A 26,765-nucleotide genomic window follows, 5' to 3' on the forward strand; every position below is an offset into this window, starting at 1 on the left:
CTGACCCTACATGATCCCAGAGACCTCCACCTGGCCCCTGCATCACCCCGGAGACCTCCACCCGGCCCCTACGTGACTCCAGAGACATTCACCTGCCACTACATGACCCCAGAGACCTCCACCTGGCCCTACATTAATCCAGAGACCTCCACCTGGCCCCTACGTGACTCAAGAGACCTCCACCAGGCCCCTACTTGTCTCCAGAGACCTCTACCTGGCCCTACATGACCCCAGAGACCTCCACCTGGCCATACAAGACCTCCGAGACCTCCACCTGGCCCATACATGACTTCAGAGACCTCCACGTGGCCCTACAGGACCTGGCCCTACATCACTCCAGAGACCTCCACCTGGCCCTACATGACTCCAGAGACCTCCACCTGGACCATAAATGACTCCAGAGACCTCCACCTGGCTCCTAAATGACCCAAGAGACCTCCACCTGGCCCCTACATGACTTCAGAGACCTCCACCTGGCCCCTAAACCACTCCAGAGACCTCCACCTGGCCCATACATGACTTCAGAGACTTCCACCTGGCCCCTATATGACTCCGGAGACCTCCACCTGGCCCCTAGATGACCTCAGAGACCTCCACCTGGCCCATACACGACTCCAAAGACCTCCACCTGGCTCATACATGACTCCAGTGGCCTCCACCTGGCCCATACATGACTCCAGAGACCTGCGCCTGGCCCTACATGACTCCAGAGACCTGCGCCTGGCCCCACATGACTCCAGAGACCTGCGCCTGGCCCTACATGACTCCAGAGACCTGCGCCTGGCCCTACATGACTCCAGAGGCCTCCGCCTGGCCCTACATGACTCCAGAGACCTTCTCCTGACCCATACATGACTCCAGAGGCCTCAACCTGGCCCATAAATGACCCAAGAGACCTTCACCTGGCCCTACATGACTCCAGAGACCTTCACCTGGCGCCTACATGACTCCAGAGTCCTCCATCTTGCCCCTACAAGACTCTAGAGACCTCCACCCGGCCCATAAATGACACAAGAGACCTTCACCTGGCACATACATGACTCCAGAGACCTCCACCTGGCCCCTACATGACTTCAGAGATCTCCACCTGGCCCATACATGACTCCAGAGACCTGCGCCTGGCCCTACATGACTCCAGAGACCTTCACCTGGCTCCTACGTGACCCCAGAGACCTCCACCTGCCCATACATGAATCCGGAGACCTCCACCTGGCCCCTACATGAATCCAGAGACCTCCACCTTGTGAGAAGTTGGCCTGGTATATGCTATCCACTAGTTAAAGTGGGCACCTTGTACCAGTCCAAACAACCCCTTATTGATGATTAGGTTAAAGACAACCTTTATTGAAAGCTATCCTAGTGGTAGCTATGGAGAGCAGCCTTCAGGCTAAGTCTTGAAGGAGTGTAAAGCAGCTTGGTTTACCATATTATAACCTTTTGAATCACTAAATGAAAGGAGAACCACACAAGGTATATATAAAATATATGTATTTATTTCTAAACACTCACTACTAATCCCTTTATGAGATTAGAGTCCAAGATACACAATAATACAGTTCTAAAACCACAGTAAATAGCACAATATACAATGGGCCCCAGGGGGGGACCAGACCATATACTAAGAAAGTGGTATAAGAACCACAACTTGACTAGACACAGTGCCTAGAGCACGTAGAATCGCTGGGACCCCAAGGAACCACCCAAGGTAGTGACACAGGAGATCCACGGGGAAGCGCGCAGTGTGAAAACACAGGGGCGAGCCCCGTACTATTCTATGGGAAAGTCGCGGTTGGAATTTTAGAATTTAAGGACACTTAGGAGAGGACTTTGAGCAAACCCCTTTAGACTTAGGGGGATCTAGGGCCAGCACCCACAGAAGCACCGGAGTACTCGAGTTACCTCACCCAGGGAAACCGGGTGCATAGGTGTCAAATGGTGTCGTGAATCGTCGTTGATTTCAATGGCGATCTGCTGCAAACTGCTGCTGCCGGGAAGAAGAGAAGTGTCCGGTGTGATCCAAGCCTGGATCGAAGATCAGAAGAACCTGAAAGCAGAGGGGACAGAGGCGGGGTCACTTGCCAGTGACCAGGGGCACGATACACGAATGCCCACCGATGTCGGGTGATTCAGGTGCAAAGAGGTGAAGCTTGACTCTGCAGCCACGAGGACTAGGAGGCGTCGACGACAACCAGGAGCTGGATTGAAGATGTCCCACGAAGGATGTTGAGTGCTGTGGTGTCGGTGCCCAGATTGGACCCAACAAGCCTTGGCAACAGCAACCCCCGCAGGAAGAGAAAAGATGCTTCGGTGCGGACCAGCAAGGTCCTGGGGACTCCCCAAGAGATGGAGAGTCAGGGCACGTCTGGAGCAACCAGGTAAGCCCAATCAGAGTTAGAGTTGCCTTCACAGGGACCCACCAGTCGACGGACTAGGGATTGCGAATTGACCTCGAGAGAAAGCACAACGGGCCAGCTCACGGAACACTCGTGGAGAGTAGGCGGGCAATCTTCGGTGCAATTGCTGATCGGGGTCAGGGCTACAAGTAACCCAAAGCTCAGCTGCAGGAGTTGTTGGAAAGCTGATGCTCTGCAAAGTGACACGGTGTCCAGGGGTTCGGGTTGCACGGTCACCACGAGGGATACGGGCATCAGACTTGCTGTGGGCACTGATCCACCTTTAAGACCACGGAAACCCACCTCCTGTGTTGCAAAGTCCTTCGGAGTCCTCAGGAGCTTTGGACATGCAAACTGGTCAGATGCGTCTTTGGTGCCTGCCTTGCAGGGGAGTAACTCATTTACTCCAAGGGAGATTCTTCAGTCATCTAGTTCAATGTAGATCGTCGAAGTTCCAGGATTCAGTATCAGAGTTTTGTCCAGGTGCAATCTAAAGTCCTGTACCCAGGAGTTCCTATCTTATACCCAAGGAAGGGGTGGGACAAACTCTAGGGACCCACCTATGGGAGGGTCAGGAAAGAGGGGTGGCTACATCCATTTCCTTTGTCCAGTTTCGCGCTAGAGCAAGGCCTGGTAGCCCCTGCAACCAGTTTGAGCTGGACTATGCACAGGGACACCAAATGTGCCCCCAATGCAGACTTCAAAGCACTCTGAGTGCACCCACCCAGCCCCAATACACTAAAGCCTGTCTGGGAGGTGGTGACACCTCCGTGTGACAGGAAACCTATTGTCCAGGCCTCCAGCAGCAGGAGGTCAGACTTGTGTCTGTGGCTGGCAGCATCCATTTTGTGATGCCAGGGCTCTGTTAGCTGGTACCGGGTATATTGTGCTGCTATGTCTCTCCCTCTAGAAGGGTGGGATCATACTCCCACACCAGTTACTGGTGTAGGGGTATGATTCCAAGGTGTTTGACACCAAACATGACATGGTTCCATACAGCCATCCCAAAGTTAGCATTTACCGTTTGGGTATAATGCACTTAAGAGTATATGGTTTGGCTGCATCACAAACAACCCCGGAATAAAGGTTCCGTAGGCTGCAGAGGGGCTCTGCTCATGCATGGACACCCTCTCACATGAAACCCAGCACCCAACCTTCAGGATTGTTAAGGCCTGCCATAGGGGTGACTGATAGGTTTACATGTGCAGTGATATGGAGAGATATAGTGATCCTATATCTCAGTAAGGGGTGCATGCACCACCTTACCCAGGCTGCAGTAGCAGACCTGTCGTGTAAGTTTGGAAGGCTTCCCAGGGGTGGCATAAAACATGCTGCAGCCACTGGTGGGCCTCTGGGGTACCAATGCCTTGGGTACATAGTATACCATATACTAGGGACTTATAAGGGTACCCCAGAATCCAATCTGGAGTGTACCTAAAGTACTGGCAATCAATTTAGAGAGGAATCTGCTAGGCTGGGGTCCTGGTTAGCAGGGCCCCAGCCAGACTAAAGTCGAAAAACAGTGAAACATCAACAAAAAGTGGGGGTAACTATAAGAAGCAGATCTTACTCTCCTACACACCTGGCCCTATATGACTCCAGAGACCTCCACCTGGCCCTACATGACCCCAGAAACCTCCACCCGGCCCCCACATGACCCCAGAGACCTCCACCTGGCCCCTACATGACTCCAGAGACTTCCACCTGGCCCATACATGAATCCAGAGACCTCCACCTGGCCCTACATGACTCCAGAGACTTTGTACACAAGTTGGTCGCACACTGCTCATCACACCAGCAAGTTGCCCCAAAGGACTGTGGTAAATGTAGTGGCGACGGCGGGTACGCCTATGCCACGATGTGTAAGGACAACAGTATGTGTTGCATTTAGCCATCCCTGGACACGTGTTTCGAGGTAGTTGCCTCTCGTCAGCAGGGAGCAGGACAGTGTAAAGGGGTGCCGTGTGGACTGCCAAAATGTAATTAAAAACAGGTCAAGTACCTCTCATGGCGCGCAGGTGCAGATCCAAGGCTCGTCAGCCCGTTAGCTCAAGGGAGCCGTAATAATTTGTACACAAGTTGGTCGCACACTGCTCGTCACACCAGCAAGTTGCCCCAAAGGACTGTGGTAAATGTAGTGGCGACGGCGGGTACGCCTATGCCACGATGTGTAAGGAGAACAGTATGTGTTGCATTTAGCCATCGCCACTACATTTACCACAGTCCTTAGGGGCAACTTGCTGGTGTGACGAGCAGTGTGCGACCAACCTTTGCATGACTCCAGAGACCTCCACCTGGCCCATACATGACTTCAGAGACCTCCACCTGGCCCTACATGACTCCAGAGACCTCCACCTGGCTCTACATGCCCCCAGAGACCTCCACCTGGCCCATACGTGACCCCAGAGACCTCCACCTGGCCCCTACGTGACCCCAAAGACCTCCACCTGGCACCTACGTGACCCCGGATACCTCCACCTGGTCCCTACGTGACTCCAGAACCCTCCACCTGGCCTTACATCACTCCAGAGATCTCCATTTGGCCCCTACATGATTCCAGAGACCTCCACCTTGCCCTACATGACTCCAGAGACCTCCACCTGGCCCATACATGACCTCAGAGACCTCCACTTGGCCCTACATGACCTCAGAGACCTTCACCTGGCCTTACATCACTCCAGAGACCTCCACCTGGCCCTACATTACTCCAGAGACCTCCATCTGGCCCTACATGACTTCAGAGACCTCCACCTGGCCCATACATGTTTCAGAACCCTCCACCTGGCCCCTACATGACCCCAGAGACCTCCACCTGGCCCCTACATGACTCCAGAGACCTCCATCTGGCCCCTAGATGACTTCAGGGACCTCCACCTGGCCCCTACATGACTCCAGAGATGTACACCTGGCCCTACATCACTCCAGAAACCTCCATCTGGCCTCTACATGACTCCAGAGTTCTCCACCTGGCCCTAGGTAACTCCAGAGACCTCCATCTGGCCCTACGCGACTCCAGAGACTTCCACCTGGCCCTACGTGACCCCAGAGACGTCCACCTGGCCCCTACATGACTCCAGAAACCTCCACCTGGCCACTACATGACTCCAGAGACCTCCATCTGACCCCTACATGACTCCAAAGATCTCCACCTAGCTTCTGTATCCTGGAGGAGGGCTGCTGTAAGGTTGTAGTGGTTGGACATCTCTCTCTCTCACATCACTAGCAAACCCTGCGTACGGCCAGGGCCTCCTGCAGGCCGGGGCCACAGTTTTAGGAGCCTCACATGTCACTGTGCTGTCCATCCTTCCTGGGGTGGCTCTTTGCAGGTTGAGAGGGCCCCAGGATCAGCTCATGCACACACTGTGTTCCTCTCCTGTAGCAGTCATGTAGGAGAAGCTTTACAAAAGCTCCAGTCCAGGCCTGGCCACCTTCACCGGGAGGGCCCCCAGGGCAACTAGCCTTCCAAACTGAACCCTCTGCTGGAGTCAGTAGAGAATGAGATAGGTTTCATTCCTTCACACATGTCAATGGAGCAACAAGAAAGGCCTCTATTGGTTCCCATTGTCAGCTGGCACCAGCCAGGCAAGGGGGGGCTGCTTTGCTTGCCAAGCTCTGCTTCTTAGGCCAAGAAGCACCTAGCCATTCGCTTGTTGGCTGATAGTTCTGCCAGTCATTCCCTGGATATGAGGGTATGGTATATATAGAGCTGTGTGGCCCGGTCACACATGCTTTTCATGGTATCTATTCTTAGGGGCAAATTGCCCCTTCTCCGGCCTTCGTGAGGCTTGCTGACAGGAGCTGGAGAGGTGGCATGGAAGCCACAAGCTCCTTGGGACTTGCCGAGGGCTTCTTGGCACTGTAGCCCCTTCTGCCCAGGAGAATGGTTCTCCCACATGGAGCTGTGCCCCCAGTCTGCTGCTTCTAGCTGGTATCTCGCTGATGACCTCCCAACAGGCGGCAGCCACTTCTTATTCAGCCTGTCACCGAGGGTTGAGAAGAGGCTATTAGGGTCTCTGCATTGGGAAACCAGGCGCCTGCCATAGGAGGGACTCCAGGACTCCAGGCACCTGCCATAGGAGGGGCTCCAGGACTCCAGGCACCTGCCATTGGAGGGACTCCGGGCACTGAGGGACTCCAGGCACCTGCCATAGAAGGGTCTCCAGGACACCAGGCACCTGCCATAGGAGGGACTCCAGGACTCCAGGCACCTGCCATAGGAGGGGCTCCAGGACTCCAGGCACCTGCCATAGGAGGGGCTCCAGGACTCCAGGCACCTGCCATAGGAGGGGATCCAGGACTCCAGGCACCTGCCATAGGAGGGACTCCAGGACTCCAGGCACCTGCCATAGGAGGGGCGCCAGGACTCCAGGCACCTGCCGTAGGAGGGGCTCCAGGACTCCAGGCACCTGCCATAGGAGGGGCTCAGGGCACTGAGGGACTCCAGGCACCTGCCATAAGAGGGGCTCCAGGACTCCAGGCACCTGCCATAGGAGGGGCTCCAGGACTCCAGACACCTGCCATAGGAGGGGCTCCGGGCACTGAGGGACTCCAGGCACCTGCCATAGGAGGGGCTCCAGGACTCCAGGCCCGTGCCATAGGAGGGGCTCCGGGACTCCAGGCACCTGCCATAGGAGGGGCTCCAGGACTCCAGGCACCTGCCATAGGAGGGGCTCCGGGCACTGAGGGACTCCAGGCACCTGCCATAGGAGGGGCTCCAGGACTCCAGGCCACTGCCATAGGAGGGGCTCCAGGACTCCAGGCACCTGCCATAGGAGGGGCTCTGGTCACTGAGGGACTCCAGGCACCTGCCATAGGAGGGGCTCCAGGCACTGAGGGACTCCAGGCACCTGCCATAGGAGGGACTCTAGGACTCCAGGCACCTGCCATAGGAGGGGCTCCATAACTCCAGGCACCTGCCATAGGAGGGGCTCCAGGACTCCAGGCACCTGCCATAGGAGGGGCTCCAGGATTCCAGGCGCCTGCCATAGGAGGGACTCCGGGCACTGAGAGACTCCAGGCACCTGCCATAGGAGGGGCTCCAGGACTCCAGGCACCTGCCATAGGAGGGGCTCCAGGACTCCAGGCACCTGCCATAGGAGGGGCTCCGGGCACTGAGGGACTCCAGGCACCTGCCATAGGAGGGGCTCCAGGACTCCAGGCCACTGCCATAGGAGTGGCTCCAGGACTCCAGGCACCTGCCATAGGAGGGACTCCGGGCACTGAGGGACTCCAGGCACCTGCCATAGGAGGGGCTCCAGGACTCCAGGCACCTGCCATAGGAGGGACTCCGGGCACTGAGGGACTCCAGGCACCTGCCATAGGAGGGGCTCCAGGACACCAGGCACCTGCCATAGGAGGGGCTCCATGACTCCAGGCACCTGCCATAGGAGGGGCTCAGGGACTCCAGGCACCTGCCATAGGAGGGGCTCCAGGACTCCAGGCACCTGCCATAGGAGGGGCTCCAGGACTCCAGGCACCTACCATAGGAGGGGCTCCAGGATTCCAGGCGCCTGCCATAGGAGGGACTCCGGGCACTGAGAGACTCCAGGCACCTGCCATAGGAGGGGCTCCGGGCACTGAGGGACTCCAGGCACCTGCCATAGGAGGGGCTCCATGACTCCAGGCAACTGCCATAGGAGGGACTCCAGGCACCTGCCACCTGCCATAGGAGGGGCTCCAGGACTCCAGGCACCTGCCATAGGAGGGACTCCGGGCACTGAGGAACTCCAGGCACCTGCCATAGGAGGGGCTCCAGGACTCCAGGCACCTGCCATAGGAGGGGCTCCAGGACTCCAGGCACCTGCCATAGGAGGGGCTCCGGGCACTGAGGGACTCCAGGCACCTGCCATAGGAGGGGCTCCAGGACTCCAGGCACCTGCCATAGGAGGGGCGCCAGGACTCCAGGCACCTGCCATAGGAGGGACTCCGGGCACTGAGGGACTCCAGGCACCTGCCATAGGGGGGACTCCAGGACTCCAGGCACCTGCCATAGGAGGGACTCCATGACTCCAGGCACCTGCCATAGGAGGGACTCCATGACTCCAGGCAACTGCCATAGGAGGGACTCCAGGCACCTGCTATAGGAGGGGCTCCATGACTCCAGGCAACTGCCATAGGAGGGACTCCAGGCACCTGCCATAGGAGGGACTCTGGGCACTGAGGAACTCCAGGCACCTGCCATAGGAGGGGCTCCAGGACTCCAGGCACCTGCCATAGGAGGGGCTCCAGGACTCCAGGCACCTACCATAGGAGGGGCTCCGGGCACTGAGGGACTCCAGGCACCTGCCATAGGAGGGGCTCCAGGACTCCAGACACCTGCCATAGGAGGGGCTCCAGGACTCCAGGCACCTGCCATAGGAGGGGCGCCAGGACTCCAGGCACCTGCCATAGGAGGGACTCCGGGCACTGAGGGACTCCAGGCACCTGCCATAGGAGGGACTCCAGGCACCTGCCATAGGAGGGACTCCAGGACTCCAGGCACCTGCCATAGGAGGGTTCTCCGGGCACTGAGGGACTCCGGGCACCTGCCATAGGAGAGGCTCCAGGACTCCAGGCACCTGCCATAGGAGGGGCTTCGGGCATTGAGGGACTCCAGGCACCTGCCATAGGAGGGACTCCAGGACTCCAGGCGCCTGCCATAGGAGGGGCTCCACGACTCCAGGCACCGGCCATAGGAGGGGCTCCAGGACTCCAGGCACCTGCCATAGGAGGGTCTTTAGGACTCCAGGCACCTGCCATAGGAGGGACTCCAGGCACCTGCCATAGGAGAGGCTCCAGGACTCCAGGCACCTGCCATAGGAGGGACTCCGGGCACTGAGGGACTCCAGGCACCTGCCATAGGAGGGGCTCCAGACACTGAGGGACTCCAGGCACCTGCCATAGGAGGGGCTCCAGGACTCCAGGCACCTGCCATAGGAGGTGCTCCAGGACTCCAGGCACCTGCCATAGGAGGGGCTCCAGGATTCCAGGCACATGCCATAGGAGGGGCTCCATGACTCCAGGTGCCTGCCATAGGAGGGACTGCAGGACTCCAGGCACCTGCCATAGGAGGGACTCCAGGCACCTGCCATAGGAGGGGCTCCAGGACTCCAGGCACCTGCCATAGGAGGGGCTCTGGGCACTGAGGGACTCCAGGCACCTGCCATAGGAGGGGCTCCAGGACTCCAGACACCTGCCATAGGAGGGGCTCCGGGCACTGAGGGACTCCAGGCACCTGCCATAGGAGGGGCTCCAGGACTCCAGACACCTGCCATAGGAGGGGCTCAGGGCACTGAGGGACTCCAGGCACCTGCCATAGGAGGGGCTCCGGGCACTGAGGGACTCCAGGCACCTGCCATAGGAGGGGCTCCAGGACTCCAGGCACCTGCCTTAGAAGGGGCTCCAGGACTCCAGGCACCTGCCATAGGAGGGGCTCCAGGACTCCAGGCACCTGCCATAGGAGGGGATCCAGGACTCCAGGCACCTGCCATAGGAGGGGCTCCGGGCACTGAGGGACTCCAGGCACCTGCCATAGGAGGGGCTCCAGGACTCCAGGCACCTGCCATAGGAGGGGCTCCAGGACTCCAGGCGCCTGCCTTAGGATGGTCTTTAGGACTCCAGGCACCTGCCATAGGAGGGACTCCAGGCACCTGCCATAGTAGGGGCTCCAGGACTCCAGGCGCCTGCCATAGGAGGGACTCCAGGCGCCTGCCATAGGAGGGACACCAACTTTTACAGTCTGGGTATTAGAGTGTGCGGAGCGACTCTTGGTCTCATAGCGCTTGGGGGGAGCTCTGAGGTGTGTTTAAGATGCTCTAAGGTGTGTTGCCTGGAGCTGAAGCTCAGAAGTGTGTTGCATGGAGCTCAAACTGTGATGTGTGTTGCCTGAAGTTCTGAGGTTAGTTGCCCGGAATGCTAGGGTATTTTTCCTGGACCTCCAAGGTGTGTTGCCTGGCGCTCTAGGGAGTGTTGCATGGAGCTCTAATGTGCGTTGCATGGAGCTCTAAGGTGTGTTGCATCCATCCCTAAGGTGCGTTTCATGGCTCTCTGAGGTGTGTTGCCTGGTACTCCGAGGAGTGTTGCATGGAGCTCTAAGGTGTGTTGCCTGGAGCTCTGAGGTGTGTTGCATGGAGCTCTAAGGTGCGTTGCATGGAGCTCTAAGATGCGTTGCATGGAGCTCCGAGGTGTGTTGCTTTGAGCTCTAAAGTGTGTTGCCTGAACCTCTAAGGTGTGTTGTCTGGAGCACTAATGTGTGTTGTCTGGATCACTAAGGTGTGTTGCCGGATGCTCCAAGATGTGTTGCCTGGTGGTCCAAGGTGTGTTGCCTGGTGCTCTGAGGTGTGGTTCATGGTGCTCCTAGGTGTGTTGTATCCATCCCTAAGGTGTGTTGCCTGAACCTCTAAGGTGTGTTGCCTGAACCTCTAAGGTGTGTTGCCTGGTGCTCATGCTAACGGCTTCCGATTGTAACACGTCACACAGCCCACCCACCAGTGTGATTGGGTCCTCTCTCCTCTGCAGATGGCAATCTGTATGCTGGTGTCCAGGTGGACTTCATGGGCACAGATGCCGCCGTGTTCCGCACCATGGGAAACCGCCCTGCAATCCGTACGGAGCAGCATGACTCGCGCTGGCTGAACGGTGAGTAGTGTGGTCCGTCTGTCCTGCTGTCCTCAGGTCAGGATATCACCTGTGGTCATTCTGCACCTCACCTGCTTCATGAACCCACATGCTCCTCTGGGGGAAAGGGCACTTGTGACATAAACCAGCCTGGTCTGTGCCCTCATCCATCTTTGGCTGCCAAGGTGCATGCCCATAGTAACCCTCAGGTGCTGCTCACACATCCAGTGGTGCTGCCAGCTCTCTTCACACCAGAAGACTCTGCTCTGAGCCTCCTCTGCCAGAAACCTTTGCGCTCCTTTCAGGTCCACCAAGTGTAGAGCATCATTCCCCACAAACATGGCCGCTGAAGTACAGATTCAAGTACTAAGGGGCTCATTTACAAGCCCTGTACCCCGCTCGAATGTCACTTTTTGTGACATACCGGTGGCTCACAGGGCTTATGGCTCAGAGTGCTTAGCCATATCTGCACTCTGCATGGCTTTTCATGGCCTTCTATCTATGGACTGAGGTAACGCAGCGCAAGTCGCTGCATTGCCTCACCCTACAATGGGTAGGCGTGCCTTAGCCCTTACGGACGTGTTCACACGTAACACCCACAGCGTTTGACACATTCCCCGTACAACAAACTGTAAACCTGGGAATGTGTCAAAAGCCTACGCCTCCCGTAACGAGGAGCAACAGCTTTATGTTCGAGGCATATGAGCTGCAGATCTCACACTTAGCATTAAATCGCCATCTGGTGTTGGGCTCGGATGCTTGCACCTTGTTGTCTTGGAAGAAGTCTTTGTAGTCACAAGATAGGTGACTCCTCCCTTGGACGATAGTGGGAATGGGCATCGACTCCATCCTCAGATTGTTTTTTTCAGGCATTGGGTTTGGATGCAATTTTTGGGCACCGGTTCAAAATTTTAGGTACAAGGCATATGAGCTGCAGATCACATACTTAGGTTAGTAGATCGCCATCTGGTGTTGGGCTCGGATGCTTGCAGGTTGTTGTTGTCTTCGGAAGAAGTCTTTGGTCACGAGATAGGTGACTCCTCCCTTAGACTACAGTGCGCATGGGCATCCACTCCATCCTCAGATTGTTTTTTTCCGCCACTGAGTTCGGATGTAACTTTTCCAACTCCGGTTGAAAATCTCAAATACAAGCTTTTCGAAGCGAAAAAAACGTCTGCAACTACATCGAAGCACCTTCACTCGACATCGAATTCATCGGCTCGATTCCGGACGTCGACGCGGGCTGCTGGGCCTATCCACGCCATGAGGCCTACGGCTCATGGAAAGGACGCCGTTTAAAAAATGCCCCCAGTGTGGAGCAAAATTTCCGCACAGTGACCATCACAAAGTCTGCAACCTGTGCCTATCACCGGAACACGACAAAGCCAGATGTCCAGCCTGCACAGCATTTCGATCCAAAAAGACCATTCGGGATCGAAGAGCTCGACGCCATATCATGGCACACAGATCAGCCCCAGGACCAGTAAACATCTTCGATGAGGGTCCCGATGTCCCGGAAGAGGATTCCGAGGAACTTCAAATCATCTCAGAAGCAGACGACTCAGATGACCTCATTACTCCAGGGCAACGCGTGAGTACCACTGCCCCTGCCCCAATCCCTCCAAAACCAAAGGCATTCGTCAAGACTTCGCCAGCTGGCCTCAGTCGAGACCGAAAACATCCTTCAGAAGCCCCGCCTCTGGGTTTGGCTCCGAAGAAACATAAGCCTTCAGGTGGCTCGGGCCCGAGTAAGCCGCATGTCATTGTACCCCCGGCACCTTCGGTACCGAAGACAAAAGACCTCTCGGCACCGAAATTAGATCTGACACCTGCGGTACCGAAAACATCGAGGCCCATAGATAAACCGGCACCGAAAGTTCCCAAGCCGAAAGACTCAACTTCGGCACCGAAACCACCGGCCAAGGGCTATAATACACCTCCTAAAGCCAAAGACTCTACCGATCAACCAAAACCTTGATCGAACCGAAAAAATCGGCGCCAAAATCTGTTCCTAAAGAACAAGAACTTTTCCATCCAAATCCAACACAAAAAAGGATCTATATTAACCCCTTCAGCGCGGCGCGGATTACCGCGCCGTGCTGAAGGTTCGTTGCGCGGGCGGGGCCGTGACGGAGCGGTTCCGTTATGCGCACAGCGCGACCGATGCGCATGACGGAACCGCTCCGTCATGCGCATCGAAAGGGTTAATCCAAAGACTGGACATGTCACTGCAGTGTCATGTAAGAAACCGAAACTGGACACAACACCTGCCCCAGTTCCTATAAAAGAGAAGGATTCGGCAACATCACCTATTTCTCCTTCCTCTCCCATATGACCTTCTACCCCACCCCCTCTGCCTACACCACCCTTACCTCTACCATCTCCATCACATACGCCACCCCCACAGGATGATGATGATGACCTAGGGGGAGGGGGTGATCCTTATAATACTAATGATCCGTTCACGGATCCAGATACCGCACCATTGGATGATTGGGCATACCCTCTACCAGATATACCTGACCCTACACCATATCCCTCCAAACCATCACCTCCAGATGACCACCTGGGGTTTGGACAACTAGTAAACAGAGCAGCACTTTACCATGGCGTCACCATGTACTCTGATGCACCCGAGGAAGACTTCCTCTTAGACACTTTTGAACAGTCTCAGAAGTCGGTACACATTTTACCTATGCTTAAAGGGGTGATAAAACATGCCACAGAAGTATTTAAAGACCCCGTCCGTGCCAGGGTGCTTAACACAAGAATTGAGAAAAAATATAGACCTGCCCCAGAAGATCCTTGTTACATCAAAGGACAGCTCCCTCTGGATTCTTTGGTCGTTTCCAACGCAAGGAAACGCGCCAACTCTCAAACCACGGGAGATACACCACCCCCCGACAAAGAATCCAAACTATTAGAAGCCTCGGGCAAACGAGTTGCAGCACAAGCTGCTAATCATTGGCGTATTGCCAACTCCCAAGCCCTATTGGCACGCTATGATAGGGCTCACTACGATCAGTTGGAGAATCTGCTACAACACCTGCCAGACCAATACAAGACCCAGGCAAATGACATTATACAAGAGGGAAAACTTATCTCAAATGCATCAATTAAATGTGCACTTGACGCCGCAGACACTGCCTCTAGGGCAATAAATACAAGTGTACTCCTTAGACGCCATGCCTGGCTACACATTTCAGGCTTTAAGCCAGAAGTACAAAGTACCATACTTAGCCAACCATTTAACCAAGAACAGCTGTTTGGGCCAGCAGTTGACAAGGAACTTGAAAAAATGAAAAAAGACACCAAGACTGCGAAGTCCATGGGAGCATTGAAGTCTCCACAACCACGCGGCTCCTTTCGGCGCTCCTTCTACAGAGGAGCCTCCAAGAATATGGGAGCAGACACCTCCTCTACCTTCAAAACTTCTCAACAAACATCCCCCAGTAGAGGATATTTTAGAGGAGGATATAGAGGAAACAACACCAAGGGACGAGGACGAGGCAGTACCAACACTCGTACCTCTCCCGCCACAAAACAGTGACTTTCCTCCACTCCCCCCAGACCATTCCACTCCAGTCGGGGGAAGACTCAAACAGTTCCTACCTGTCTGGAACTCCATCACAACAGACAAGTGGGTAAGACAAATTATCCAGTATGGTTACTGCCTGGAACTCACCACTACCCCCCCACACATACCACCCAAGCAGCGTTCCACGTCACCAGACCATCTTACACTCCTCAAACAAGAGGTTCTCTCATTGCTTCAAAAACACGCAATAGAACCAGTTCCCTTACAACATCAGGGTACAGGGGTATACTCACTGTACTTCCTAATCCCCAAAAAGGACGAGAGTCTAAGACCAATACTCGACCTCAGACTCCTAAATCTGTACATAAACTCAGATCATTTCCATATGATCACTCTTCAACTAGTGCTCCCACTACTACAACAAGGCGATTTCCTTGCCACACTAGATCTCAAGGACGCTTATTACCACATTCCCATACATCCCGCTCACAAGAAGTACCTAAGGTTTGTGGTGGACGGGCAACACTATCAGTTTACAGTCCTTCCATTCGGGGTAACAACTGCGCCCAGAGTATTCACCAAATGTCTAGCAGTAGTAGCAGCGCATCTCAGAAGACAACAAATTCATGTCTTCCCGCATCTAGACGACTGGCGAATAAAAGCCAACTCATTCAACAAATGCATTCTACACACTCACCGAACTATTCAAATCTTACACAACTTGGGATTCACAATAAACTACCCCAAATCTCATCTCCAACCCTCCCACATACATCAATATCTGGGAGCCACCATAAACACCTCCAAAGCCCTAGCATATCCCAGCCCAGCCAGGATAGCCAATATACAAGCTCTAATCGCAAAATTTCAAACCCATCACTCTCTTCCAGCAAGAGTGTTCATGCAACTGATAGGCATGATGGCGTCATGCATCTTCATTGTGCCTTATGCCAGACTTCAAATGCGTCCCCTGCAAGAGTGTCTAGCACGTCAGTGGAATCAGGCTCACGGACAACTGGCAGATCTGGTGTTGGTGGACAGCCACTCACATCGCTCTCTAAAATGGTGGAACACTATAAACCTGTCCAAAGGGCTGCCGTTCTTAGAGCCTCTTCCACAAATAGTGCTAACAACGGACGCATAACTCACGGGATGGGGAGCCCATCTCCTAACACACACCACTCAGGGCACATGGACCCCTCAACAGAAAGGGCTCCATATCAATTACCTGGAACTACTGGCAGTATTCCTAGCACTAAAATCATTCCAAATACATCTCCAGAACAAAACTATCCTCATCCAGACTGACAACATGACAGCCATGTATTATATACAAAAACAAGGAGGCACACATTCTCTCCAGCTGTCCCAGCTACCACAGAACATTTGGAGATGGGCCATTCCCCAGAACATATACCTGCTTGCAGAACACCTTCCAGGGGTTCACAATCAGATTGCCGACCTGTTAAGTCGACAGACTCAACAGATCCACGAATGGGACTTACATCCAAAAATCCTACTCCCCTTTTTCCAAAAATGGGGCCAACCAGACATAGATCTGTTCGCCACACACGAAAACGCAAAATGCCCTACCTTCGCCGCCAGGTTTCCCAACCCACAGTCCAAGGGCAATGCGATATGGATGAACTGGTCAGGCAGATTTGCGTACGCTTTTCCACCTCTCCCACTCATTCCATTCGTGGTACGCAAGCTCAGGCAACAGTCTCTCAAACGGATCCTAGTAGCCCCCACATGGGCACGCCAGCCCTGGTTCACAACACTGCTTGAACTCTCTCTAGTTCCACACCAAAAACTGCATCTCTCCCCGTCCTTACTAACCCAGAACCATGGAGAAATAAGACACCCAGATCCAGGTCAACTGAATCAAGCGATCTGGCTCCTGAAGTCCTAGAGTTCGGTTACCTCAACCTACCACCAGACTGTATGAATATTATAAAAGAGGCCAGACGACCTACCACTAGAGCCTGCTACGCTGCAAAATGGTAAAGATTTGCCATTTACTGCACTAACAATGATATACGCCCACTGGATGCATCCATACAGAACATCATTTGCTACTTACTACACTTGCGAAGATGTAATTTAGCGTACTCATCCATACATCTCCACCTAGCAGCATTAGCAGCCTACTTGCAAAATCGACAACACTTGTCACTTTTTAGAGTACCTGCGATTAAAGCCTTCATGGAAGGCCTTAAGAGGATTATTCCTCCCAGATTACCACTCTCTCCAGTGTGGAATCTAAACATTGTTCTTACAAGGCTCATGGGTCCCCCATTTGAACCTCTGCATAAATGCGAACTACAGTTCCTCACATGGAAAGTGGCTTTTCTTATCGCTATCACATCCCTTCGAAAGGTAAGTGAAATCCAGGCTTTAACCATACAAGAACCATTCCTACAATTACACCGCAACAAAGTGGTTCTTAGAACAAATCCGAAATTCCTGCCAAAAGTCATATCTCCGTTCCATCTTAACCAATCAGTTGAGCTACCAGTGTTCTTCCCAAATCCAGAATCGGTAGCTGAAAGAGCTCTTCACACCTTAGATGTTAAAAGAGCCCTGCTTTACTACAGTGACAGAACCAAAGCATTCCGCAAAACCAAACAATTGTTTGTTGCTTTCTCTCCACCACATAAAGGCAACCCCATTTCCAAATCCGGGATAGCCAGGTGGATAGTTAAATGTATCCAAATATGCTACCACAAGGCTAAACTCACTCTAACAGTCCCCCCTAGAGCGCATTCCACACGCATAATAGGGGCTTCCATGGCATTCTCAGGAAACATTCCCTTAGAAGATATTTGTAAGGCAGCCACATGGTCTACAACTCACACCTTCACTAAACATTACTGTGTTGACCTGCAAGCAAAACAACAAGCTTCTGTGGGTCAGGCTGTCCTTAAAACTTTATTCCAAACTGCTGCAACTGATACAGGTGACCACCGCTAGGGGAGACACTGCTATATAGTCTATCCTAAGTGTGTGATCTACAGTTCATATGCCTCGAACGGAATATGCTACTTACCAGTATGCATCTGTTCTTGGCATGTAGAGCTGCAGAGCCACACACGCCAACCCACCTCCCCGGGACCTGTATCTGTTCCAGCATAGTCTTACTTAGACATTACACATGGACATCTCTCTCTCTTTTTACAAACTCCATCATTTCCCATCATGGCGAAAAACAATCTGAGGATGGAGTGGATGCCCATGCGCACTGTAGTCCAAGGGAGGAGTCACCTATCTCGTGACCAAAGACTTCTTCCGAAGACAACAACAACCTGCAAGCATCCGAGCCCAACACTAGATGGCGATCTACTGTCCTAAGTGTGTGGCTCTGCAGCTCTACATGCCAAGAACAGATGCATACTGGTAAGTAGCATATTCCTTTTCAAACTTTTCGACGCGGAAAACTTTTACAAACTTTTCCAATTGACTAGACATCGATATCTCGACGCACCTCTCATCGGTTCGATTCCAGTCGTCGAGGCGGGCCGCTGGGCCTATCGACTCTGTAAGGCCTACGGCTCATGGAAAGGACGCCTTTCAAAAAATGCCCCCAGTATGGAGCAAAATTTCTACACAGTGACCATCACAAGGTCTGTAACCTGTGCCTCTCGCCAGATCACGACGAGTCCAGCTGCCCAGCCTGCGCTCCCTTTCGATCAAAGAAGACCATTTGAGATTGTTGAGCTCGAAGACACGTCATGGCGCAGAGACCAGCTCCGGAACCGGTGGACATCTTCGAGGGCTCAGATGTCCCAGAAGAAGATTCCGAAGATCTCCAAATCGTGTCAGAGGCAAAAGACTCAGACGACCCCATAACTCCTGGGCAATGAGTGAGTACTGCTGCCCCTACCCCAACTCCCACACCAAAGCAGAAGGCACCGGTCAAAACTTCGCCTGTTGGCCCCAGTCGCAACCAAAAACACACTTCAGAAGCCCCGCCTCTGGGCCCGGCTCCGAAGAAAAAAAGACAAGCATTCCGGTAGCTCGGGACCGAGCAAACCGCACGTACTAGTCCCACCGGCACCTTCGGCACTGAAGCCAAAAGAACACTCAGCTCCGAAATCGGCTCTGATTCCTTCCACTTCCAAAGACAAACCGGCCTAGAACATATCGAAGCAGATGGATAAGCCGGCGTCGAACACCTCTAAATCTGAAAATCACGCCACGGCTCCTAAACCAAAGCCTTTGGAACCGAAAACCAAGCCTAAGGATTCCTCCACGCCTCCTAAGGCCAAAGAGCAGAAGTCTCAGCAACAGCCCCGCTCGGAACTGAAAAAATCGGCGCCGAAACCGGTTATTTAGGAGGAGGAACTTTTTCATCCAGATCCTGTTGATCCTAAACAGAAAAAGATCTATATCAACCCTAAAACAGGACATGTCACAGCTGTGCCATGCAAGAAGAGGAAATTGGAAACAGCACAAACCCCTCCAGTGCCTGTGAAGAAGAAGGACTGTGCCACATCACCTATGCCACCTTCTTCTCCTGTCCTTCCATCGAACACCCCTCCTCTCCCCAAACCTGTTACACCGCCTCAGCCTGTAACTTCTCCACCACTTACACCACTTCCAGACGATGCTGATGATGACGCAGGGGTGGGTGGTGACCCTAATGACCCGTTCACAGATCCAGATGACCCACCACAAGACGATTGGGATTACAATGATACAAAAGATCCCCCAGACCTCCCAAGCCCCCAACCATACCCAACAAAACCATCTCCTCCAGATGATAATATTGGGTTTGGACAACTCATCAATAGGGCTGCTGTATTTCATGGGGTGCACGTGCACTCAGACACACCAGAGGAGGATTTTCTTCTAGACACATTTGAACAGTCCCAGAAAACTATACAAATATTGCCAATGATTAAAGGGGTGATTAAGCATGCTCCCGACATATTTAAAGATTCTGTACGGGCCAGGATTTTTAATCCCAGGATCGATAAGAAATATAGACCTGCCCCTGACGATCCTGCGCACATCAAAGGTCAGCTGCCTCTAGATTCATTGGTAGTGTCCAACGCTAGAAAGCAAGCTAATTCACAAACCTCAGGGGAGGCACCGCTCCCTGATAAAGAATCTAAATTATTAGACGCATCTGGCAAGAGGGTAGCTGCGCAGGCGGCCAATCACTGGCGCATAGGCAACACTCAAGCACTGCTGGCTAGATATGATAGGGCCCACTCTGACCAGCTGGAGACCCTATTACAGCATTTGCTTGACCAATACTAAACTCAGGAAAGTGACCTAATCCAAGAGGGCAACTAATCACCAACGCATCAATTAAATGTGCCCTTGATGCAGCGGACACTGCCGCTAGGTCTGTCATACTAGTATACTGCTCAGAAGACATACCTGGCTGCCCATTTCAGGCTTCAAGCAGGAGGTCCAATCAACTATTTTAAATCAGCCGTTCAATCAAAACCAACTTTTTGGGCCGGCTGTGGACACTGCTCTTGAAAAAATGAAAAAAGATACAGAGACTGGGAGCGTTGCAGTCTCCGCAAACGCGTGGCTCCTTTTGTCGCCTCCAAGGACGTGGGCACAGATAGCTCATCTTCCTTTAAAAACACCACCCAAACATCCCCCAATAGAGGATATTTCAGAGGAGGTTACAGAGGGAACAACAGTAAAGGTAGGGTCCGAGGTAACAACAATACTCGTACCTCCCCTGCTGCTAAACAGTGACTTCTCTCCACTCCCCCAGACCATTCCACTCCGGTCGGGGGAAGATTAACACAGTTCCTACCTGTCTGGAACCCCATCACCACAGACAGGTGAGTAAGACAAATTATCCAATATGGTTACTGCCTGGAACTTACAGCTACCCCTCCAAACATACCACCCAGACAGCGTCCAATGTCCGCAGACCATCTTACACTTTTGAAACAAGAGGTTCTCTCACTGCTTCAAAAACACGCCATAGAGCCAGTCCCCTTACTACACCAGGGAACAGGGGTTTACTACCTGTATTTCCTAATCCCCAAAAAGGACGGGACCCTATGGCCAATTCTCGACCTCGGACCCCTCAATCTGTACATACACTCGGATCATTTTCACATGATCACTCTCCAACAGGTGCTTCCCCTACTACAACAAGGAGACTTCCTTGCCTCACTGGATCTCAAGGACGCCTCCTTCCACATTCCCATACATCCTGCGCACAGGAAGTATCTAAGGTTCATACTGGACGGACAACACTATCAGTTCAAAGTCCTTCCATTCGGGGTCACCACTGCTCCAAGAGTGTTTACCAAGTGCCTTGCAGTAGTAGCAGCACACCTACGAAGACAACAGATCCATGTCTTCCCGTATCTGGACGACTGGCTAATAAAAGCCAGATCATTCAACCAGTGTTTCCAACACACTCATCAAACCATCCAAACACTACACAACTTGAGGTTCACAATCAACTATACGCACCTTCAGCCCTCTCATGTACATCAATATCTAGGGGCCACAATAAACTCTTCCTCAGCTCTAGCGTATCCCTGCCCAGCCAGGATAGCCAGTATACAAGCTCTCATCACCAAATTTCAAATCCAACACTCTCTCCCAGTCAGAGTGTTCATGCAACTCATAGGCATGATGGCATCTTGCATATTTATTGTACCTTATGCAAGACTTTGAATGCGTCCCTTGCAGGAATTTCTAGCACATCAGTGGAATCAGGCTCAAGGACAACTTACAGATCTGGTGTTGGTAGACAGCCGCACACATCGCTCTCTGCAGTGGTGGAACACAAAAAACTTGTCCAAAGGGCGGCCGTTCCTCGAGCCTGTTCCACAGATAGTACTAACAACAGACGCATCACTCGCAGGGTGGGGAGCCCATCTCCTCGGCCATACAACCCAAGGCAAGTGGACCACTCAACAAAGAGTGCTCCACATCAATCACCTGGAACTACTAGCAACATTTCTAGTTTTAAAATCATTCCAAGTACATGTACAAAACAAAGCTGTCCTCATCCGGACGGACAACATGACGGACATGTATTACATACAAAAACAGGGAGGAACACATTGTCTACAACTGTCCCAGCTTGCACAGAACATTTGGAGGTTGGCCATCCCACAAAACATACCTCCTCGCAGAACACCTTCCAGGAGTTCACAATCACATTGCAGATCTGTTAAGTCGACAGACACAACAGATTCACAAATGGGAACTACATTCACAAGTTCTTCTACCTTTTTTCCAGATGTGGGGCCAACCAGACATAGATCTATTTGTCACGCACGAAAACACAAAATGCCCAGCCTTCGCTGCCAGGTTTCCACACCCGCTGTCCAAGGGCAATGCGATATGGATGAACTGGTCAGGCAGATTTGCGTACGCTTTTCCGCCACTCCCACTGATTCTACTAGTGGTACGCAAGCTCAGACAACAGTCTCTCAAAATGATTCTAGTAGCTGCCACATGGGCACGGCAACCATGGTTCACAACACTGTTGGAACTCTCACTAGTCCCACACCAAAAACTACGCTTTCCCCATCACTACTAACGCAGAACCATGGAGAGATAAGGCACCCGATCCAAATCAGTTGAATCTTGCTCCTGAAGACCATGAGTTCGGTTACCTTAACCTTCCACTGGACTGTACGAACATCATTAAAGAAGCCAGGCGCCCTACCACTAGAGCTTGCTGAGCAGCAAAGTGGAAAAGATTCACCATTTACTGCACTAACAATCGTATCGATCCACTGGATGCGTCCATCCAGAACATCATTTGCTACTTACTACACTTGCAAAGATGTAATTTAGCATACTCCTCCATACGACATCTAGCAGCACATGCCGCTTACTTACAAAACAGACAACACTTGTCACTTTTTAGGGTCCCAGCAATTAAAGCCTTCATGGAGTGCCTTAAAAGAATCATTCCTCCCAGATTACCACCCTCTCCGGTGTGGAATCTCAACATTGCACTTACTAGGCTCATGGGACCCCCGTTTGAACCTCTACATAAATGTGAACTTCAGTTCCTTACATGGTAAGTAGCTTTCCTTATTGCAATCACCTCTCTCAGAAGAGTAAGTGAGATCCAGGCTTTAAGCATACAAGAATCCTTCTTACAAATACATCGTAACAAGGTGGTTCTCAGAACAAATCCAAAATTCCTTCATAAAGTCATCTCTGCATTCCATCTTAACCAATCAGTGGAGTTACCCGTATTTTTTCAAAATCCAGACTCCGTAGCAGAGAGAGCTCTTCACACGCTAGATGTCAAAAGAGCTATACTTTATTACATTGACAGGACTAAATCCTTTCGAAAGACAAAACAATTGTTTGTAGCTTTCTCTCCACCACATAAGGGTAATCCCATCTCAAAAGCTGGGATTGCAAGCTGGATTGTTAATTGTGTTCAAATATGCTATCAAAAAGCCAAGCGCACATTAACAATTCCCCCTAAAGCGCACTCAACACGCAAACTAGAGGCTTCCATGGCATTCTTAGGGAACGTTCCCTTAGATGACATATGTAAAGCAGCAACATGGTCTACACCACACACTCCTTCGCTAAACACTATTGTGTTGACGTGCAGGCCAAACAACAAGCTTCTGTAGGCCAAGCTGTTCTTAAAACACTTTTTCAAACTACTGCAACAGATACAGGTGACCACCGCTAGGGGAGACACTGCTGTACAGTCTATGCACAAGTACGTATTCTGCAGCTCATATGCCTCGAACGGAAAATGCTACTTACCAGTATGCATCTGTTCTTGGCATGTAGAGCTGCAGATCATCACACACCCACCTCCCCGGGACCTTTATATGTTCCAGTACTATCTTAATTAGATATACACACATGGACATCTCTTTCTTTTCTACTAACTCCATCATTTCCCATCATGGCGAAAAACAATCTGTGGATGGAGTTGATGCCCATGCGCACTGTAGTCCAAGGGAGGAGTCACCTATCTCGTGACCAAAGACTTCTTCCGAAGACAACAACAACCTGCAAGCATCCGAGCCCAACACCAGATGGCGATCTATGCACAGTGTGTAGATCTGCAGCTGTACATGCCAAGAACAGATGCATACTGGTAAGTAGCACTTTCCTTCTCCTCGTTTGTTCCTCTTTCCTTGTGTGCTGCCTTCAGAAAGAAGATATCGCCTCCATTGATTGGTTTTGTGCAGGAAGGTGTCCCTTCTTGGACAAAAACAATCAATACAGCGCAGACACCATTGCACCATGGCGCAGGGTGCCTACATTGGCACATGGCAGCCACTTGAGCTCCAGTTCAGGGAAAGAGGACAGGAGTGCGCTGTATCTATCAGATACAGCGCATTCCTGCCCTTTTCTTTTGCCGTAGGGCAGCGCAGCAGAAAGGCTTACGGGGTTGCCGTATGGCAACATCTTATAAATGAGGCCCTAAGGGCGACATTTATGGGGATTTGGCATAGGGCAGCGCAGCCTTTCTGCACTGCCGTACGTCAAAGTGAAAGGGCGGGAATGCACCATAATTATCCAATACAGCGCACTCCTGTCCTTTCCACCTGTGCTGGCGCCGTTTCGGCAGCCTAGCGCCAACCCAAGCACCTCTGCACCCTGGTGCAAGGGTGCCTGTCTTGTAGGCAGGATTGTTTTTTGCAGGAAGGGGCACCTTCCTGCATTAAAACTATCCTGGGAGGCTTTTTCCTCTGTGTGCTGCAGAAAAAAAAAGAGGACTAAACGAGGAGAAATAAAGTTATTTCTCCGTGTTACGCCTCACCTCAGGAGACGTAAGGTTTTGGCGAATCCTCAGGTTTACATGGTCTTGTAAATTTGAGGAAGCATCAAAACCCATGGGTGTTGCGTGGGAACATTCACCGCAACGCCCATGGAACGCCTCCGAAGTGCAGAGTAAGGCAACGCAGCAATTTGCACTGTGTTGTGTTGCACCATATCTATGAAGCCATGCAGGGGGCATATTTAGTAGAAAACCACGCAGAGCTGCAAGCCATCTTGCTGCACCGAGCTGCACCATTCGGAAAGTGCAGGGATGCGTAGTATTTACAGTAATATGACGCATCCCTGTGTTTTCCTCTGCGCTTGTGCACAATTAACAGCCTAGCGCCAACGCAGGCACCCTTTCACCATGGTGCAAGGGTGCCTGCATTGCAGGGATGATTGTTTTTGTGCAGGAATGGACACCTTCCTGCACAAAAGCAGTCATTGATGGCATTTTCCTTCTCCTATGTGTGCTGCAGAATACTCCTTGTTGCGCAACTTTAATGCCTCCCCTGGGGAGGGGTTAGAATCTGACTCATTCCCAGGTTTACTAAACCGTCTAAGTCTGGGAATGTGTCAGAATGCATGGGTTGTTGCCTGGGAACACCATAGCAACGCAACGCCCATGGAACGCCCCTTTCGCGCAGAGTAATGCGTGAAAGGGGACCATATTTACAAGGCCTTGAAAAACCACGCAGGGTGGCCTTGTAAATATGGTTCAGCATTGTGTACCACCAGAGCGTCAAAAAAAGTGACACTTCGGTGGGGCAGGGGCCTTGTAAATATGCCCCCCGAGTTCAAGGTTTTCCCTTCCGGGGTGTCAGAAAAAGTGACGCGCCGGTGGCACAAGAGGGGCATAAATGTGCTCCTAAATATATAAAAACTGCCAGCTCATGCCGTTCGCAGCCCAGAAGGACCACTTCAGGCTTCATAAAGGACACTTCTTGGTATATGCTGTGCTGGGAATGACTCCGCGACCTTTGGGGGTCCATGGCCAGGACCCTAATGTTGCTCGAATATGAATTCACTTTCAAAAAATGAAAGACGAGGCATTTGGCAAAACAGGAACAGTTTGTTTAATTAAACGCAGCAACTGGGAACATTTGTAACAGTCAGGTTCTGAAGACAGCCTCAAAGCACTTTGGTTTTGCCCGTTTTTTCATTCATTACATGAAGCATCATAAAGCAATTTGTACATTCCTTTGGAGACAGAAATCTGGACCTAGTCACAGGGCCATAAATCTGGTGATTTGATAAGCAGCGCAGGCGGGACTGGACCATGAGTGGACACAATGTGGGATGACTGGGTACGTGTCCAGATGTCCGGAATGGGGAGCGTGTGATCACTGCATGTAGTGTGCATGCTGTGTTTTGATTGGCTAACTTAGTGTGGCATCTGACTTTATAGTGTTTTGGGAATGAGCGCCTGAAGTGATCACGCTGACACAGGTAGGTGCAGAGACGACATGTTTATTGACCGTTAGCCTCCACAGCTCCCAGGATACTGACAGGTAATTCACATTCAAACAAGAACGTTCTATTGTCATAGCAATGACATCATAAATGCTGCTGGAGAGGAGAAGGAGATTACTACAGCGCCCCTCCAGCCAAACGTGTCTTATTGGGGGTAATCTCCTGAGACCGTTGTGGTGTCGGTCCCTATCTGAGGGATTGATCCGGGTTTTCCTGCTCACACGTTTGTCTAAGGGTTACGTGTCCCTCCGCATGTGATCTGTCAATCAGTTGCTTTATCCCTAGGTCGCAAGGCCTGCCTGGCCATGTATTACTTACTCTGGGTTGAGGGGAGGTCACATTGGGTGGATTCGACAACAGCGATGCGTATTCGTTGTTATACGTACATATATCATGGCGTACATCGACATCGTATTTATCAATATTGACACTACTACCCACCTGCTCCTTCACACTATGTGCACCTTGGAGGGCGAATCACCGGAAACTTTACAGAACAGTCCCAGGTCTCATTGCAAGCGCTTAGAGAGACATGAGTGGAGAATCTGGCAGGGCCCTTCATGAGGACGAGTGGGTCAGGCCCGGCTCAAATCTTAGAAAGGCCTGTCCCCAGCGGATTCAATGCTGCTGGGCAATAAAGCTTACCTCTCTCCCCGACAATCTCTAGTGAGAATCGGGTACGATTTTACCTGTTTCTCCTCCTGTTTGCATTTTTGATAAAATGCAATAAAAATCGTTTAAAAAGTTATAAATATATGAAAGATCTGCTCATTCACCCAATCGCAGGGCCAAGGAGGCAGCTAGCGGAGATTCCCCCTCCCCCCCCACATCCCCTCCCCCCCCAGACAAGGTGTAGCATCTTGTATAAGATTTCTATATAGTCTCACCTGGTACAAGCCCACCTCATGCTGTGTACACCAGGCTGCTCATACTCTGTGCACCCCCACCAGTAATCCATGACCCCCCCCCCCACCTGGTCTCTTCTGGTCTGTGACCTCTGACCTCATGCTGTGTACACC

The 26,765-nt window shown here is 52.2% G+C and overlaps 1 protein-coding gene across 1 annotated transcript in view; it reads left to right on the forward strand.

Moving 5' to 3' along the window:
• Nucleotides 1–26,765, forward strand: part of LOC146797188 (semaphorin-3F-like) — a 670,875-nt gene that overhangs the window by 524,058 nt on the left and 120,052 nt on the right. Inside the window, exon 7 of the mRNA XM_085629898.1 lies at nucleotides 10,890–11,009. Within this exon, the coding sequence (XP_085486024.1) occupies nucleotides 10,890–11,009 (120 nt within the window). The remainder of the gene's footprint in view (nucleotides 1–10,889; nucleotides 11,010–26,765) is intronic.

The sequence above is a fragment of the Triturus cristatus genome, chromosome 10, assembly GCF_964204655.1.
Source record: "Triturus cristatus chromosome 10, aTriCri1.1, whole genome shotgun sequence".
NCBI classification, from domain to species: domain Eukaryota; kingdom Metazoa; phylum Chordata; class Amphibia; order Caudata; family Salamandridae; genus Triturus; species Triturus cristatus.